Raw genomic sequence first — 16,767 nt, 5'->3', positions numbered from 1 at the left:
CACACACTAATAACTGAACTTAATAAAAGATGTTGGTGGTTCGCACTTTTGCTGATGTTTCATGTATATGTCCTAAAATGCCAGGTAAACTAAAGCACTTTTAATTTACACCTTGTAAATTGTAAATTAAAAGTACCAAATGAGAAAACTGAATTAAAAAAACATTTCACTCTACCTCCACCAGAACATCACTTTATTGTTAATCTGTCATCAACAATGTAAAACTCTAATAGGTACTCGATCCTGGTTTTTAAAAAGGTAAAAGATTACATTGGATTAGCTACTTTCTATGAAAGAAACTACAGCAATCACAGAAGAGGGAAAATTTGAATGACCTCCCAAAAATGTACACTGTAAGCGAAGGGGAGTGTACATTAAGTCAAATGTCTGTTAGATTCATTACTTGTGAATGCACAGTGACAATTCTGGAAACTGTACATGATAGAATCACAGAAATGACTTAAATAATCAGAATTACATTTTGTATGTGATCACCAGACCTTTAAACAATCCTTGCATTTTCCACGTTACTGGTGGTTTTGGAAAAATTTCTGTTTATCACTCCAAATATAAGTTGTTAACAGCATTGAGATGGAAGAATATGAAGTATAAGGACTGAAATAAAAGTGAATGTGAAAGATGGCTAATCTACTAGATCAAGTAAAGGGGGATAGGCAGATGGTGGGGGCTGGGGAGGAGGAGGATGGGGTGGGTTTTTTCCCTTCATTTCAGAAGTTCTTCCAACGTAGTGTTATCTGTTACATAGCTCTCCTTCTTCAGTCCATTTCTGAAATTCATATCGCATAGCCTTTTTGTACTTACTGGTCAACCCAACCAGTACTGTTGCCAAGCAACAAGTGTTATGCAAGAATCTGAATGCATCAAATCTTCCTTGGCTGTGTCGCGGCCCCAGTTTTCTCTGTTTCTGAGCGGGGTTTGATTTTTCCTGGATTGTACACACAGGGTCAGGTGGAATGGAGTTCCAAATCACTCTGTGCTCCGCGGCATCCCGATTTCTTTCTGCAGCTAACCTCCTGACACGTTTGCAGCTGTTCTGTGGCAGAAAGACAATCTCCGTGTTCAGGCGGTGAGCTTTCTTTCTTTCACCCTTGACCCTGGGGTTGCAGGCCATGGTGTTGGGCGTATCCCTGAGTGCAGCTGTCCTGCAGGATTCACTTCCTAGCGCACCGAGATTTCCTAGGTTTCCTCAGAATAAGCCCCCAGTTGCATCACCACCGACTGTGGTGTGGCTTTGGATGCCTGAGGCTGAGTTGATTCTGGTGGATGTCTGACCTCGCTTAACCAGACTCATCTACTGTCTTGCCATTCATACCCAGGCTGTCCAACCTTCATACAGCTGTGCCAAGTTATCTAGATTAGTTGCTTCCTTAATGACATAGTCAACCTGTAAAAATAGGCAGGATAGAATTAAAGCCATTTAAAACTTGAAAGAACATGGCTCATATATGAGTTATATGAACTGTTTAGGAGTAAGTTCCCAAATTAATTACCCAAAGATGTGTAGTTGTCATGGTGGGAAGAGAAGTTAAGTAATCTGAGCTTCCTTCATAATTCCATAACTTACAAATGTGTGTCTTGGGAAAGTCATAATCCCCTTTGAGCCTTATGAATCCTTTGATGAAGAGAGAGCACCACTGACCCCACAGGTGCCCTTGGGATTAAACATGTGAATTCACTGGGCAAATGCTTAGGTGCATTAAAAAGTGCCCAGCAGATAGATTCTGAAACAGATTGGTACTCAGCAAATATCTATTGATTCTTCTTTTTTTGTGTGTGTGGGGGGGGGGGGCACACTGTGCGGCATGTGGGATCTTAGTTCCCCAACCAGGGATCCAACCCATGCCCCCTGCAGTGGAAGCACAGAGCCTTAACCACTGGACTGCCAGGGAAGTCCCCATATCTGTTGATTTTGACTCAGCTAAATTTTATAGTAAGAGATATAATTGTTATCTCTATCCAGAGCACCCATCAGGGTCCAATTATATCGTAAATGCTCAATATAAGGCTGCTCAATTGTAACCTACACCAAAAGTTGTATGCAAAGAACTCTATACTTACCCCACTCCTGTGAGCCCCTTAACTTTTTCATATAAAATTTAATAACTATCAGAATAAAAAGCACAATAGCCAAGCATCCTTTAAAAAGATGGACAGAGACCTAAGATGCACAGTCATGAAAGCACACAGCCCATTAACCTACCAAAAAGTTTCTGAAGTAAGGATACCCCTGGACCCAGAACACCGTCCATGGTTTCTAACAAACTTGACGAACTCTCTCTAAAGAATGAGTCTTAACCAAGAAGAGCTTAAGCTTAGATCCTATACAGAGATGTAACAGTGTTTAAAAAAAAAAACAAAACTTTCCTTGCTGATGTTAAATTTGAATTGTGCATGCCAAACCATTAAAAAAATAGGACATTCACAAGTCTCAAATTTTTACCCCACAGAAGAAAAGGCATATGTGTAATGGAGAATTCAGGAGAACACTACCCTTGACCAAGTGATCTAACTTAACAACAAAGATAGCACAAACACACACATGCCCCCTGATGTAAGATTCTAAGAACACATCATTGGTGAAGTATTCTTGCGAAAAATGTTGATTCTGAATCTAATTATGAAGAAAATGTCAGACAAATACAAACTCAGACACATTCTGCAAACCAAGTAGTCTGGACACATCAAAAATATAAGTGTCATAAAAGAAAAGAAAGAAAAGGCTCAGGAACTGTTCTGGACATTAAAGGAGATTAAAAGTAGAACAAGTATATGAAATTCAAGATAAGCCTTGACTAAATCTTGTATGGGTTGGGGTGGGGTTGGGTTGGTGGTTAAGGAGAGGCAGGCTAAGTAATAAAGGACATTTGAAGATAACTGGAGAAATCTGAATATGGACTCAATGTTGGATAGAAGTCAATGGTTAACATCAATGTTAAGTTTCCTGAGTTGATAATTACATAATTATATCATAGCTATATATTATTAAAATGTTTTGGTTAGGAGACAAAGTATTTAGGCATGAAGTGTTAGAATGTCTGCAACTAACTCTCAAATGTGGTTCTGAAAAACTGTGTGTATGAACACACATACACAGAAAGGTAAAGCGAACGTTAAGAAAGCATCAACAATTGGTCTACCAATTCTAGGTAAAGAGTATATGAGCATTCCTATATTTCTATAGGTTTGAAACTTTTCAAAATAAACAGCTATGGGGAAAAGAATTCATTCTTGAATTTATATATACAATTTTAGAAACATTAATGATAAAATTTCAGAGTAATAACTTCAGACAAACTGACACCCAAGAACACTTTATAGATACTACTTATTTATACATACTATGACACCCAAAATGTCATCCTCATTTCATTCAAAACCTTCACACAGCCCTCTCTAAAATGCAAATTAACGGTCTTCTGTTGGAGGAGAGGGAGTCAAGCCACACCCCAAATTTTTGTTAAAAGAGAACTGGGAAGAAAGGAAAGTGCTAATAGGGTAGAGTCAGAGTCAAATGCTGAATATTTGAAAATCCTAGAACTGTGTCACTCAAAATCTTCTGAAGCCAATAAAATCAATTTAAGTTCCTTATTTCTTGATATATCACCAAAGGATAGGGGTGAGGGGATCTTTAAACCTATACTGTTTCAGCAGCATTAAAATGTGTAGCTCAAGTTTAAAAAATGGTCACCTGTTCAGCAACTGACATCCTCCTATTCGGATCAACATCTCGGCCCTCTAACTTGGCTTTCACTCTCTTCCACACGCTCACTGCATATGAGTTTCTCTCCTGCACAGCTGTGAAGCAATGGAAACGTGTAAGTCAAACCACCACTTAGTATTAATAGTTAAGGTATCCTTATTCTGACTAATTACCTTTTCCAGTTTTAGGGTCTCTGACAGCCTTTTTAGGACTACAAGCAACACTCTTGCCAGTTCCTGGAACAGTGCTTGGTGGAGTATCTGCTGATGTAGCTAGATTTTTCTGAACCAGCTTTCTAGCATTCTGTGACATGACATCAGGCTGAGTCTTCTGGCCAGTGTTGCTCCGGACTGCTATAGAGAGAGAGTTGGTAGCTCAATTTACATGTACACAGAAAATGAAGGAGCAGGGCAGTGCTCTCTCAATCATCAACTACAAATGGACAGCCCTGATACTAGATATGATTTTACAACCTTAAAGTCCTTATCCCTTAAAATAAAAACTCTCCTCCTAAAAATACAGCCTAAACAGCTAGATATTCAGATATAAATTTGTACAATGATGTTCACGAGTTTGTTGTGGCATTAAAAAAACTACAAATATCTTAACTGTCCAACAGTTAATACGGTAAAGTCATAGAATGGCACGTTAAATCTTGCCATTAAGTCATTTTTTAAAAGATTACTTAATGATAGGGAAATTATCTATTTAATTGTAAGTGGGAAAAGACAACAAAAGTTGCATTCACAGAATGATCCAACTTGTATATGTGTGTGCATGCATATAGGGAATTCAACAAATACATAGTGGTTTTACCTCTAATTGGAATGGAACTATAGATTTTCCTATAATTATTTTTCTGTATTTTCCTAACAGAATATATTTTATAATCATAAAATAAATTATTTAGAGAGTATCTGAACACATGGTATTTTTACTCTCTAACAATAAGTACTTTTAAAATTAAGCCAGAATTTGTTCAGTTTGAGATATGACAAGAGTTTATGGAAAATCTTTATTTATTTATTTTAAATAATTAATTTTTAAAAATTGTAGTATAGTTATTTATAATGTTGTGTTAGTTTCTGTTGTACAGCAAAGTGAATCAGTTACACATATACATATATCCACTCTTTTTTAGATTCTATTCCCATATAGGTCATTACGGAGTACTGAGTAGAGTTCCCTGTGCTATACAGTAGGTCCCCATTAGTTATCTATTTTGTATATAGCATTATGTATATGTCAATCCCAATCTCCCAATTTATCCTTCCTCCCGCTCTCCCCCTTTCTACATTTGTGACTCAATTTGCTTTGTAAATAGGTTCATTAGGGAAACCCTTTAAAAAGGTGATGACTAGAAACATATTAGACACTCATTAAACATCTTAGCATCTATGTGTAGATTATTAACAGGTCAAGATTCAGGTTCTGGGCTTCCCTGGTGGCGCAGTGGTTGAGAGTCTGCCTGCTGATGCAGGGGACACGGGTTTGTGCTTCGGTCCGGGAAGATCCCATGTGCCGTGGAGTGGCTGGGCCCGTGAGCCATGGCCACTGAGCCTGCGCGTCCGGAACCTGTGCTCCGCAACGGGAGAGGCCACAACAGTGAGAGGCCCGCATAAAAAAGATTCAGGTTCTTCTGAAGTAGGGGAGTCTTACCTGCAGCAAAGGATGGCTGGTAAGTAGCAGATGACGTTGGACTCGAACATTCATTTGTTGCATCGGTGACTAAGGGTGATGCAAAACTCACTAAATTATTATAGACACTGAAATATAAAATAAAATGGCTCATTTATGATATGCTTTAGCAAATAGCTACTTATAAATATGAACAAAACTGAAAAAAAATTAAATGAATTAAATAAAACTTACTCTACCAGATGTTTTACTTATATTTTAAATTCAGGCCAGAAGGCATTCTTACCTCTGACTTTGTGTTTTCAGTTCTTTCAAGGTGGGAGTTATTTCCTGGAGCATTTCAACATGTTCTTGACTTCGAACCTGACCCATAGCTTGGACTAATGTAAACAGCACTGTCTGAATGTTGTCTTGCCATGATTTATATTCACCCAAGAACTGCCTAACACTGTTCTCATAGGGAACATCTTCACCATCTGCCAGAGCAGCTTCTTCATCCTAGAATCAGTACATTAATGATCAAGAAAAATGGTATTTGCTTCAGTAATTACTCTTAAAACCATCACCTTTTGGATAACAGGTAATAAGTGTTTTTCAAATACCAATGTGTTTATAATATGCTTATTACAATTTAACTCCTTCTCTACCGGAATCTTGTTTCCAGCACAAATAAAAACTCCAATTAAAAACAAATCCAGGAGAAAAAAAAAAAAAAAAAAAAAAAAAACAAATCCAGGGGTGGGAGGGAGGGAGACGCAAGAGGGAAGAGATATGGGAACATATGTATATGTATAACTGATTCACTTTGTTATAAAGCAGAAACTAACACACCATTGTAAAGCAATTATACCCCAATAAAGATGTTAAAAAACAAACAAACAAAAAACAAATCCAGGGAATGCCTTGGCGGTCCAGTGGTTAGGACTACACACTTCCACTGCAGGGGGCACGGGTTCGATCCCTAGTGGAGATCCCGCAAGCCACGTGATGTGGGGGGGGGGGGGGGGGGGGGGAATCCAAAAAGGAAATGATTTACTGTTTTGTGATGATGAAGTAACGCAGCCTTTTCTGGGGATTCAGTTTCCTTACTATCTAGATTCCGTACGATACTAGAGGGAAGATATTTCATTTATTTTGGAAGCAAGCTATACAAGTTTGAGTAGGGAGGCGGAAGAGAGGTTAGAGATCTAAATACTCTGTGAGACTAGGTTCAAGTTTCAGCTCTACTATAAATTATATGACTTTGGATAAATCAATTTCTCTAAGCCCCGGTTTCTCTGTGAACAAAATCAGAATACTACTTATACTTACTACCTGCTTAAAAAAAAATAGTTGATGAAAACACAAATTAACTCAGTGACAAACTGGAAATATGACCTGAGAGAAATTAGGGTTTTTTCTCATAAATAAAACTGTTTGTAATTTTATAAAAGGGGGGAGTAATTATGTGTCAATGGTGTTAGTCTTACCTTGGCCATTGCTTTCAGGAGATGTTTGACATCTCCAAGCTGCCGGTTATGACCAGTGAGCACAGTCTTTATATTATCAACCAAATTCTGAATTGTTTCACAGACCGTTTCTATCTGTTGCTCTTTCTCTGTCTGAATTGCTCTCTGAGTAGACATATCCTGGGTCAGTTGTTTGTGTGCTGACAAAAGCCATTCAGAGCTGCCAATAGGATGTTCAAGACTCGTGTCCTAAATAGAATAAGCATTTGTTTGATTTTAAGTATCAGCCAGAATAATATAAGGTTCTTTTCTTCATCATCATCTCAAAAGACATTCGTAACTCAAGCCGCAACACAAAGAACCTCAGTTGCTGAGTCATGAATTAATTACCTACAAAACACTACTTGACAATAATAAACAATCTATAAAATACAGACTAAGATTTTTACCTTTTCTGCATAATCATACAGGGCATAAATGTTTAAAGTTTAAAACCTAAGAAAATATATCTGGAATAACAAAGATGATCCATATCCGGGAAACTAAACCCACTGTAAATCACTCTTTCTCACTGTTGTGGCCTCTCCCGTTACGGAGCACAGGCTCCGGACGCGCAGGCTCAGTGGCCATGGCTCACGGGCCTAGCCGCTCCGCGGCATGTGGGATCTTTCCGGACCAGGGCAAGAACCCGTGTCCCCTGCATCGGCAGGCTGACTCTCAACCACTGCGCCACCAGGGAAGCCCTAAATCACTCTTTAAAATGAAACCAGAGTCTCGTAATACATAGTCTAAAGCCTTCCCACAAAGTAGAAATGCCGAATTTATCAACCTGATAATCCAGCATTCATCTTCCACTAGCCCTCTGTCTGCTACCCTACTTCCAGTGCATCTGAGTCATTTGCTACACACCGTCTTGCTCCTCCCCTCCGAACCTCCACAGTACTTCCGGTTGTAACTCTGAGAGTTCTTTTCACTTTTTCATTCACTGTATTATTTGTGTAAATAAGTTCCTTGGGGGCTAAAAGCAAGATTTAATCATCACGGTACCCCTCATAACATCTCATATACAGTACATGCTCAATAAATGTAAACTAGTGAGTGAATGTATTAAATTGATTTTGAGGGCATATAGTTGGTCTTATTTTAATCACCCAATCTCTTCACTCCCACCAAGATTCAAGACTTACCACTCTCTGTAACAAACGAAGCTCTAACTCAGAGACCGAACTGTTAAACTGTGATGCAAATGAACACATTTGCTGACACCGTTTGATTAGTTCAAATAATGAGGCATCCAGGTTTAAGGCTTCTGCAGTTCTAGTACGTAAACTTTCAAAATGAATGATATTGCTGCAGAGGAAAGTGACCTGTGAAGACGAAAAAGAAGAGTGGAACCACCACAATGAGGAAAAAATTTGCAATTAATGAAAACAAAAAAATACTACCTATTGATTTCCAGAATTCAGGACCAGGTCCTGAAAATGTATGAATGTAGGACTTGTGGGAAAAAGACCTACTCCTTATAAAAGCTAAATAAATGAACATTTTTTTGGTTGATGCTGTTAAGACTGAGATGGCCAAAAGCACCTAAGGAGAATCAGGTAAATATTATCTTCTGCACGATTGTTTTTTAACTGAAATTTTACTCCATACTAAAACTGTTATCATATTCAGCTGCAATTTGTTCGTGCTGTGTCTGAATTCCAACCTGAAATGTTCCCCCTCTGCTTCTACTCCTGCCTAACTTTACCATAAAGATCAGAAAACACTAACTGGATATTTGACAATATTAAGCATATCTTTTACGGTACAACAATAGTATTGTGACTGTGTTCCTAAATAGTTCTCTCTTTTTTTAAAAAAAATAAATTTATTTATTTTTGGCTGCGTTGGGTCTTGGTGGTTGAGTATGGCCTTTCTCTAGCTGCGGTGAGCGGGGGCTACTCTTCGTTGCGGTGTGTAGGCTTCTCATTGCAGTGGCTTCTCTTGTTGTGGAGCATGGGCTGGTTCTAGGCGTGCAGGCTCAGTAGTTGTGGCTCGCGGGCTCTAGAGCACAGGCTCAGCAGTTGTGGCACATGGACTTAGTTGCTCCGCAGCATGTGGGATCTTCCCGGACCAGGGCTCAAACCCGTGTCCCCCACACTGGCAGGCAGATTCTTAACCACTGCACCACCAGGGAAGTCCCAATAGTTCTCATTTTTATACTTATTGAAATACTTACAGATAAAATGATATAATATTTGGGATTTCCTTAAATATGGGATGTGAAGGAGGAGTAGGAAGTATAGAGGAAATAAAGTAGGGCTTAAGTTGATAATTATTAAATTTTGGTAATGGGTATACGGGATATGGGAATCATATTAGTCCAATTTTGCACCTGATTAAAAAGTACATAGTAGTTTTTGTTTGTTTGTTTTTTGTTCCCAGTCACAACAAAGTTAATCCACAACCTCTGGCAGTACACAAGGTCCTAAGACATTTTACTGCCATGTGGAAAAAATAACATTCAAATCTTTATAGTTACATATAAGGAAATTCTTAGATAAATATGGAATTAAACTCTTTATTTTCCAAGAGGCTGGATCCACCTTATATTTAACTGCAAGGTAATAAGGGTCTAGGGAAATAACTGGCTGTGAGCTCAGCCTAAGGATGCCCGCTCTTTCTCCCCCAAGGCCTATCAGTCCTTCTTCCCAGTGCTGTAAACTAGAGAGTGGCTCTCAAGCTACTCCTAATTATCCCACATGTAACTTCCAATCAATTATATAATCCTGTAACAGAAAACAAAATGGCGCACATGAGTGCCTATACCTGACTTGCTCTTTGGCTCTCTTTAAGGACAAGATTTCTTCTTTCAGCTATTGTTGCTTCAAAATCTTGTAGTACAGGTGTCAGTGCAGGGTTGGCACCTCCTGCCCACTTGAGTCGTTGTTCAATACTTGCTTCAAGTGCTGCCAGTTTCTCCTATAAAAGCCAGCAGAATCTCAGTGAAAACGACACTCTTCACTTCCTGTCTGTTGAACATTTTATATAAATACAAGAGATTCAAAAGAAGTAGGATGGGGCATAAGTAAATTAGAAAACATCTTTAACAAACTGTCACCTTTTGGAATTAATCTTGATTTCACGTTGAATATTTAAGGCTAAACACGTTTTGGAGAGGTAAGGATTGGCTTTCAGTCTTAAAATTTGCAGAAAGAAGTTTCATTTTTAAATAAAATAGTCCTTAAAACAAAACACCTGCTCACCAAATTCCCACTGCACTATATGTGCTATCTACAAGAAAATCCATTTATACTTTTGATTGTGAAAGATGAAAATCAGATTCCCACAAATGCAAAAATTTACGAATAATGGTAAAAATACAGCCAGGTTATCATGACGAGGAAGATTTTATATAACAAAGTTGCTTCATTATTTATTCAACGTTTTGAGCGGAGGAATTCACATTCGTAGTCTCTCCCTTGCTCTCGCTCTCGCTCTCCCTCTCCCCTCCCTCCCCTATTTCTTTCTCTCACACATATACACCTCTAAAATCAGAAAGGGCATGAGTTCATTCTCCTAAATTGAAAACTAGGACTAACATGCTGTAGAGAAAAGGTATTTCAATCTTCAAAGAAGTGAGCTCCAGAAAAATTTTATTAAAAAAATTTAAAATATTATAAAAGTCATTATACTTGATTTTATACTGGTATTAATCTATAAAAAGAACAGAAACATGTCAGTTACTACTGAGTGTACGAGATATAGGAATATTCACTATAGAGAGATATATAAAGCCATCATCAAACCAGTTTTTCTTATTTAAAAAAGGAAAGCAAGATTAAATATTTTGCTGAAATGACCAAAAAATAGTCAATAAAAATGGCTTGGAAAAATATTCTGCTGCCTTTGACATCACAAAATTCCATTAAGTAACTGCACAATAGAAGTAAAGAAATGCCTAAGCTTCTTGGATATTAATAATAAGCCAAATATAACTGCTTTGTATACATTTCAGAAAATAAATTTGGTATTCGAGTTTTTCCCATTACCAAGGTCCCCTTAATGTATAAAAGCACGGTAATATCAAATTCATTAAAAACTTGAAATATTTAGTATATCTCTATTCTTGGTTCAAAATATACTGCTAAGATTCAGTTACTTCGGAGGGTAAGAAAAAAAGATATAAATTACAAATAAAAGTGAAAAGGTATTATGTTCCTGTGGCTTAGAAGCCAAGGACAGACTGAACAACAGAGCACTAACACTTCACCACAGTGGAGGTCATTTCTAAAAGTAAGAGGTACCAGAAGGAGGATCTGACAAAACACACCTGAACTGTTGCAATTGAAGTTTCAATCTGGCTCAGAGTATGGAGTTTCTTTTTCATGCTGGTTAAGATGGCAGAACGAGGGGGAGGAGTGACCGACATGGCTTGTGGTCTGTTGATAAGGAGATCTTCATGCTGCCACTGTTCAAAGAAAAAGAAATGTAATAAAATAAGCAGGAAAAAGGCCTTTAGATAAACAAGGGAGGGGAGGTGTGATTTAGGACTGGGGGAAGAGGGAAAAAACCCAGCTGCGGCAAGGTGGGGTGAGCAGGGAAGAATAACAGAAACACAATAAAAGAATCAACCAGGTGGAAAATTTCCTGAGGTAGAGAATGGCTGATAAATTTCTGGGATCACTGATATGCAACATTTAAATAGTAATTCTGAAGATGTTTCCTAGTCTAAGTAAAAATCTGCTGCACAATCCCCCTAAAATATAATTTCCAGTTAAGAAGTTGGAACAGGCAAGGTAGGGGAAGAGTTCCCCAGCACGGAATTAACAAGTAACTGAAAGAAGCAATGGCAGCAGTCACAGAAGAAAGAATTCTCCAGAGAACCTACAAGCGACAGGAAGGCATAGGTAACTACTGACAGAGGATCAAGCCATCCTGTATGCTGTAAGGTGGCCCCAGAAGGCCCAAGGGACATTTGGGTTAAAATTTAAAAGTTACATTGTGCTTACAGCTTAAAATGTGTTCAGATGAACAAAACTGGATGGATTTTGATAATGTTTTCCATATAGTTGTCCATTTTTTAAGGGAATAAACTCTATGTATTAAATAAAACTTTTCAACATTATATATATATATATGTATTTTTTAAATAAATTTATTTATTCATTTATTTAATTTTTGGCTGCACTGGGTCTTCGCTGCTGCACGCGGACTTTCCCTAGTTGCAGTGAGCAAGGGCTACTCTTTGTCACGGGGCGCAGCCTTCTCATTGTCTTGGCTTCTCTTGTTGCGGAGCACAGGCTCTAGGCACGTGGGCTTCAGTAGTTGTGGCACACGGGCTTCAGTAGTTGTGGCTCGCGGGCTCTCGAGCGCAGGCTCAGTAGTTGTGGTGCACAGGCTTAGTTGCTCCGCGGCATGCGGGATCTTCCCGGACCAGGGCTCGAACCCGTGTCCCCTGCATTGGCAGGCGGATTCTTAACTACTGCACCACCAGGGAAGCCCCTCAACATTATATTTTTTAGAAGTAAAATAAATACCAAAAAATCCCAATGTGCTAGAAGGACTGTTAATATATAATAAATGCAACTTCAGAATTTGAATAAATTACTTTTCTTATGAGGTAACAACACAGCTAATGATAAAACTGCCAACAGAAGGAAATACACTGGTTCCATGCCCCACCAATTCCACTCTTGGGAAGTAGATTCAATATAAATGAAGTTATTAACTGGTTTGTAACACTGCCAAATATAACTGCTTTATATACATTTCAGAAAACAAATTTGGTTACACAAAGTAACCAGTGTTTGTGCCAAAACAGATCCCAGGATAATGTAGTCCCCCGATATTACTCCACGAGTTACAACTTGTCTGAAGCTACTGACAATATTGAAGCCTATATTTGAAATAAAGAAGAAAAATAGCTATAATTTATACTGTGCTTAGTGTCTTAGACAAATCATCATTTTTAACCTGCAGAGTCATCAACATTTTAGAGAGATACTGTCCCCATTCTACAAGTAAGGAAATCAGACCTTAAGGGAAGTTAAACTTAAGTTCATATACCTGAATCCAAATCCATCTCACTCCCCCAAAGCCTGTCATACTGCCTCTAAACAAACAAGGACAAAAACAGGCTTCTAAAAAACAGTTCCCAAGTGATGACCAATGTATGCACAGAGCTTAGAGAATCAGGGAAACAGAAGTCACTTTAGAAATAAGTATGTTAGACAGTACAGAAGGCATATCCACCTAACAAACACATTCAACTGTTAAAAATTACATTTACAAGTAATACTTAATGAAAACACTAACCATACAACTCTGATGGAAACTAATTCAAAGGACACAAACCATGAACACAAAATGATCTCAACTACGTAAAAGAGAAACAAGGAATAATTGGAAAGACAGCACCGGAATGCTAATACATTTCGGTGTTTGCTCTGGGCTGGCACAATCCAGGAAGTTTAAAATTTTCTCTTTATACTGTTCTGTATTAATTCCCGCAGTTTTTCAAATTCCTACATTGAGGAAAAACCCCTTTATAAAGAGAAATACTAACTTGAAACATGGCGATATGCAACTGAACGCGCTGTAGGCTTGTCTTACAGGAGGAGATACTTGTCTCCAGCCTGCGCACCAAGTCGTGCTTCTTCCAGGCAGTGTCGTAGGAGCTCGCCAGCACAGTCGCCCTGTTCATGACCAGCTGAGAGAACTTCCCGATCTGGATGTTGTGCTCCACTGCTTTTTTACACAGATCATCAACTGAAACTTTGCTTTCAGCACCAAAATCCTTTGCCTCCACTTGAGCAATAATGTCTACCCCTAGAGCACTGATGAAGCTGCACAGCGTGAGGCCCAAGGCTTGGTTCGGGAGTCCAATCAGGAGCTGCCGCACAAAGTCAGCTGTGAATGCTTTTATCGGTTTAGCCATCTGGTCTTCACTGAAACAAGAGTTTCTAAAAAGGGTTTTCACATTGACAATCTGTACAGGCCCATTTACAGTATTCTGATCTTCAAGTGAACTTGATCCTAAAAAAGGAAATTTTTCTTTCAGTATTTCAGGCAACACTAAAATAAGGTAATAATGCTGCGTATTTAAAAACTTGAAGATTGCATGAACTTAGTATTTTAATTTAATTTACAATTAAATTAAGCCTACTCTATCCTGTCCCCCTCCAAAGTACTACACAACTAAACCCAGCTTGTTTAAGAGTGAAATATTACCTGACAAAGTTTTAGAAAAGGTACCACAGAGCCTGAAGAACTCCTTAATTGTCTGTAGTCGTTTTAGAAAGAAAATCTCTTCAAGCACCTGTCGGTGATTATCATCATCAAAAAAATTGACTTGGGTGCTCCTGGCTTCCCTTATAATGTCAATCTTTCGCCAAGCTATAGGAATTTCCATCTTATTTAGCTATGTAAATGAAAGAAAAGCAAGTTCACTTCTCCACTCTTCACACACTGAACAACTACTTTCCTACACTTGCATTATTCATAAAACCAGGTCAATATTTACCTTTTCAACTAATAAGCCAAAAGCAGTCTCAACTTGGGCAAACATGCCATCAAATGCTACCAAAAGCATCTGGCCAGCTGACATTTTTGGTGTTTCATCAACTGAACCATTTCTTGGTTGGATTAATTCACCATATTGAGCATGAAGTATTCTAGAGGAAAAGAAAGGGGAGTTAAAACCCTCGCTGAAGAGTATTAAATTTGGGGGAAAATGTAAGATCAACAAGTCTTACAGCTAGTGTGTGGAGTCTAGGGGAAAAGTCTCTGTATGAAGGAAGGAGTATTATTAGCCATCATTAATGTGAGTAAATTTTATGCAAATTTGAACTATGACATTTTAAAAAGAACTATATATAAAGTATTACAGTCTCACTATTATACACAGGATGTAAAATAATATAAAATGCCAATTTTTTTTTTAAATGGCAAGAATCACACAGTTCTAAAGCTGGTGGACCTAGCAAAAGTTGTCAAGTATGTTCACACTACTGTCACATGGCAGAACCAGCTACAGACAGTAAATGGAAATACCTATCATTTTTGGCATGCTGAGTTTCAAATAATGCATAGCTTGAAGGTAGGTCTTCAGAAATTTGCCTTTCACATTATCATTAAATTAAGAACTTATGTAGTGTTTATGTATCCAAGCACTATTCTAAACATTTTATATAAAAAAGCAAAAATACAATTCCCAGTACCTATGACTACTATCAGTAAAACTAATGTTAACTAGATTTTCAACTTTATCACACACACATAAATAGCTATAAAACTATTAGGAATTATTAAGAGAATTTAAAATTTAGGCTACCCGAGAAATTTCTAATGGAAAAAGAGCTGCATGATGGTATAAAGTTTTACTTGAGATTACCAAAAAGGTTCTCTAATACAAGATACACACAGGCTGTAACAGAATCAAACATGAAGTCTGTAACCCAATGCATACATGGAAGGAAACATTCCTCCATTTGACAGTAAAGGGAATCCAGATTAGATATTAAGGGAAAATAAGGGCTGAAATTTTGTGAGGAAGAAAAGTGTATAGATTTAGCATCTAAGTTTTAAAATAATGTTAGAAATTTTATGATAAAGCTCTTGTGCAAATAATCTAAATCACTATTTGGCTGCCATTGATGTCTATGCTATACTGATTACAGTTACTTTTTGAATTTTATGGTAAAACAACTACAAAGAAACAAGAAAATAGGAAAAATTTTAATGCAACATAAAAGAAAACATTAAGGAGTTGTTACCTTTTTTGGTGAAATAAGGCACCATAAATTAAGAAAAATAAGTTTACATTTTAGATATATACTTCCTGCAGTTTAAGAATGAAAAGGTATTTGCTTCAAAATAACTGGAGCAGTACAATTTAAATAAGATTAAACAGGTGCAAGAAAGAGAGAGAGAGATTAACCAGGTACAGATAATTACTGAAGCTGGTAAAATGGAGGTTCATTACTATTCTACTTTCTTGTATCTTGGAATTTTCCCATGGGAGGAAGTATGGTGGGTCAATTCATTTCTACTCTCTCAATTATACCTTCTGAAGGGAACTGGACATCAGAATGTCAAAGAAAGAGGCCTTGAGTCAGGAAGCACAAAGGGTAGGGCTTAGCTTTGGGTACAGTGCATGGCTGGAGAAACTGCCCAACCTCTACAGGTTCCAAAGTCAAATTGTTACCCTAGATTTAAGAGTCAAGAAATACAATGTTCAATACCTAAAACAAACTTATAAAACTTAAGCTAACTTAAAAGTGTTCATCTGAAATGAGGTGTATACTCCACTAGCTAAACTGGCTCAGATGCTTCTATGGAGTTCCAAGGGCTGGCTTAAAAAGTACCACACTCTACTCTGTGTGTGTGCACATGTATGGTGAAACTACAGCCCTAAAAGAATATATATATGTGATAAAACTACACACACACACACACACACACACACACACACACACACACGAGTGCATGTGTAACTGGAGAAATCTGAGTAAGCTCTCTGGACTGTACTGATGTCATTTTCACGGTGTTGCTACTGTACCATAGGTATGCATGATGTTACACTGAAGGAGGAATGAAGGGTACACAAGACCTCCCTGCACACTTTTTTTTTTTTAACACAACTTCCTATGAGTCTGTAATTATTTCCAAATAAAAGGGTTTTTTGTTTTTTGTTTGTTTGTTTTGGTCCTGCCTCAAGGCTCGCAGGGTCTTAGCTCCCAACCAGGGATTGAACCCGTGCCCTCAACGCAGAGTACTAACCACTGGATCACCAGGGAATTCCCCCAAATAAAAGGTTTTTTTTTTTAAAAGACATTACTTATAAGTGCTTATATATATATATATATATATATATCTCTGCTCTGAAAATTAAAAGTAAGCTTACAGTAAAATAAGAACTCAAAACTTTTATCTGGCTACCCATCTCTTTCACAAGCAAAGAGAACACAGCTTAGC

The 16,767-nt window shown here is 37.8% G+C and overlaps 1 protein-coding gene across 1 annotated transcript in view; it reads right to left on the bottom strand.

The window, feature by feature from the left end:
* Nucleotides 1-617: 617 nt before the first annotated feature.
* The window catches only part of SMG1 (SMG1 nonsense mediated mRNA decay associated PI3K related kinase), a 93,749-nt gene continuing 77,599 nt past the window's right edge, over nucleotides 618-16,767 (bottom strand). Inside the window, exons 52-63 of the mRNA XM_065892945.1 lie at nucleotides 14,315-14,465; nucleotides 14,023-14,212; nucleotides 13,358-13,827; nucleotides 11,123-11,260; nucleotides 9,619-9,771; nucleotides 7,995-8,174; nucleotides 6,829-7,056; nucleotides 5,646-5,857; nucleotides 5,381-5,487; nucleotides 3,895-4,074; nucleotides 3,710-3,816; nucleotides 618-1,405 (exon numbers count right to left, since the gene is read on the bottom strand). Coding sequence (XP_065749017.1) covers nucleotides 1,328-1,405; nucleotides 3,710-3,816; nucleotides 3,895-4,074; nucleotides 5,381-5,487; nucleotides 5,646-5,857; nucleotides 6,829-7,056; nucleotides 7,995-8,174; nucleotides 9,619-9,771; nucleotides 11,123-11,260; nucleotides 13,358-13,827; nucleotides 14,023-14,212; nucleotides 14,315-14,465 — 2,194 coding nt within the window. The 3' untranslated portion in view covers nucleotides 618-1,327. The remainder of the gene's footprint in view (nucleotides 1,406-3,709; nucleotides 3,817-3,894; nucleotides 4,075-5,380; nucleotides 5,488-5,645; nucleotides 5,858-6,828; nucleotides 7,057-7,994; nucleotides 8,175-9,618; nucleotides 9,772-11,122; nucleotides 11,261-13,357; nucleotides 13,828-14,022; nucleotides 14,213-14,314; nucleotides 14,466-16,767) is intronic.

This window comes from Phocoena phocoena, chromosome 15 (genome assembly GCF_963924675.1).
Source record: "Phocoena phocoena chromosome 15, mPhoPho1.1, whole genome shotgun sequence".
NCBI classification, from domain to species: domain Eukaryota; kingdom Metazoa; phylum Chordata; class Mammalia; order Artiodactyla; family Phocoenidae; genus Phocoena; species Phocoena phocoena.
Note: the sequence above shows the minus strand (reverse complement) of the source record. Positions and strands in the feature narration are given on the sequence as shown.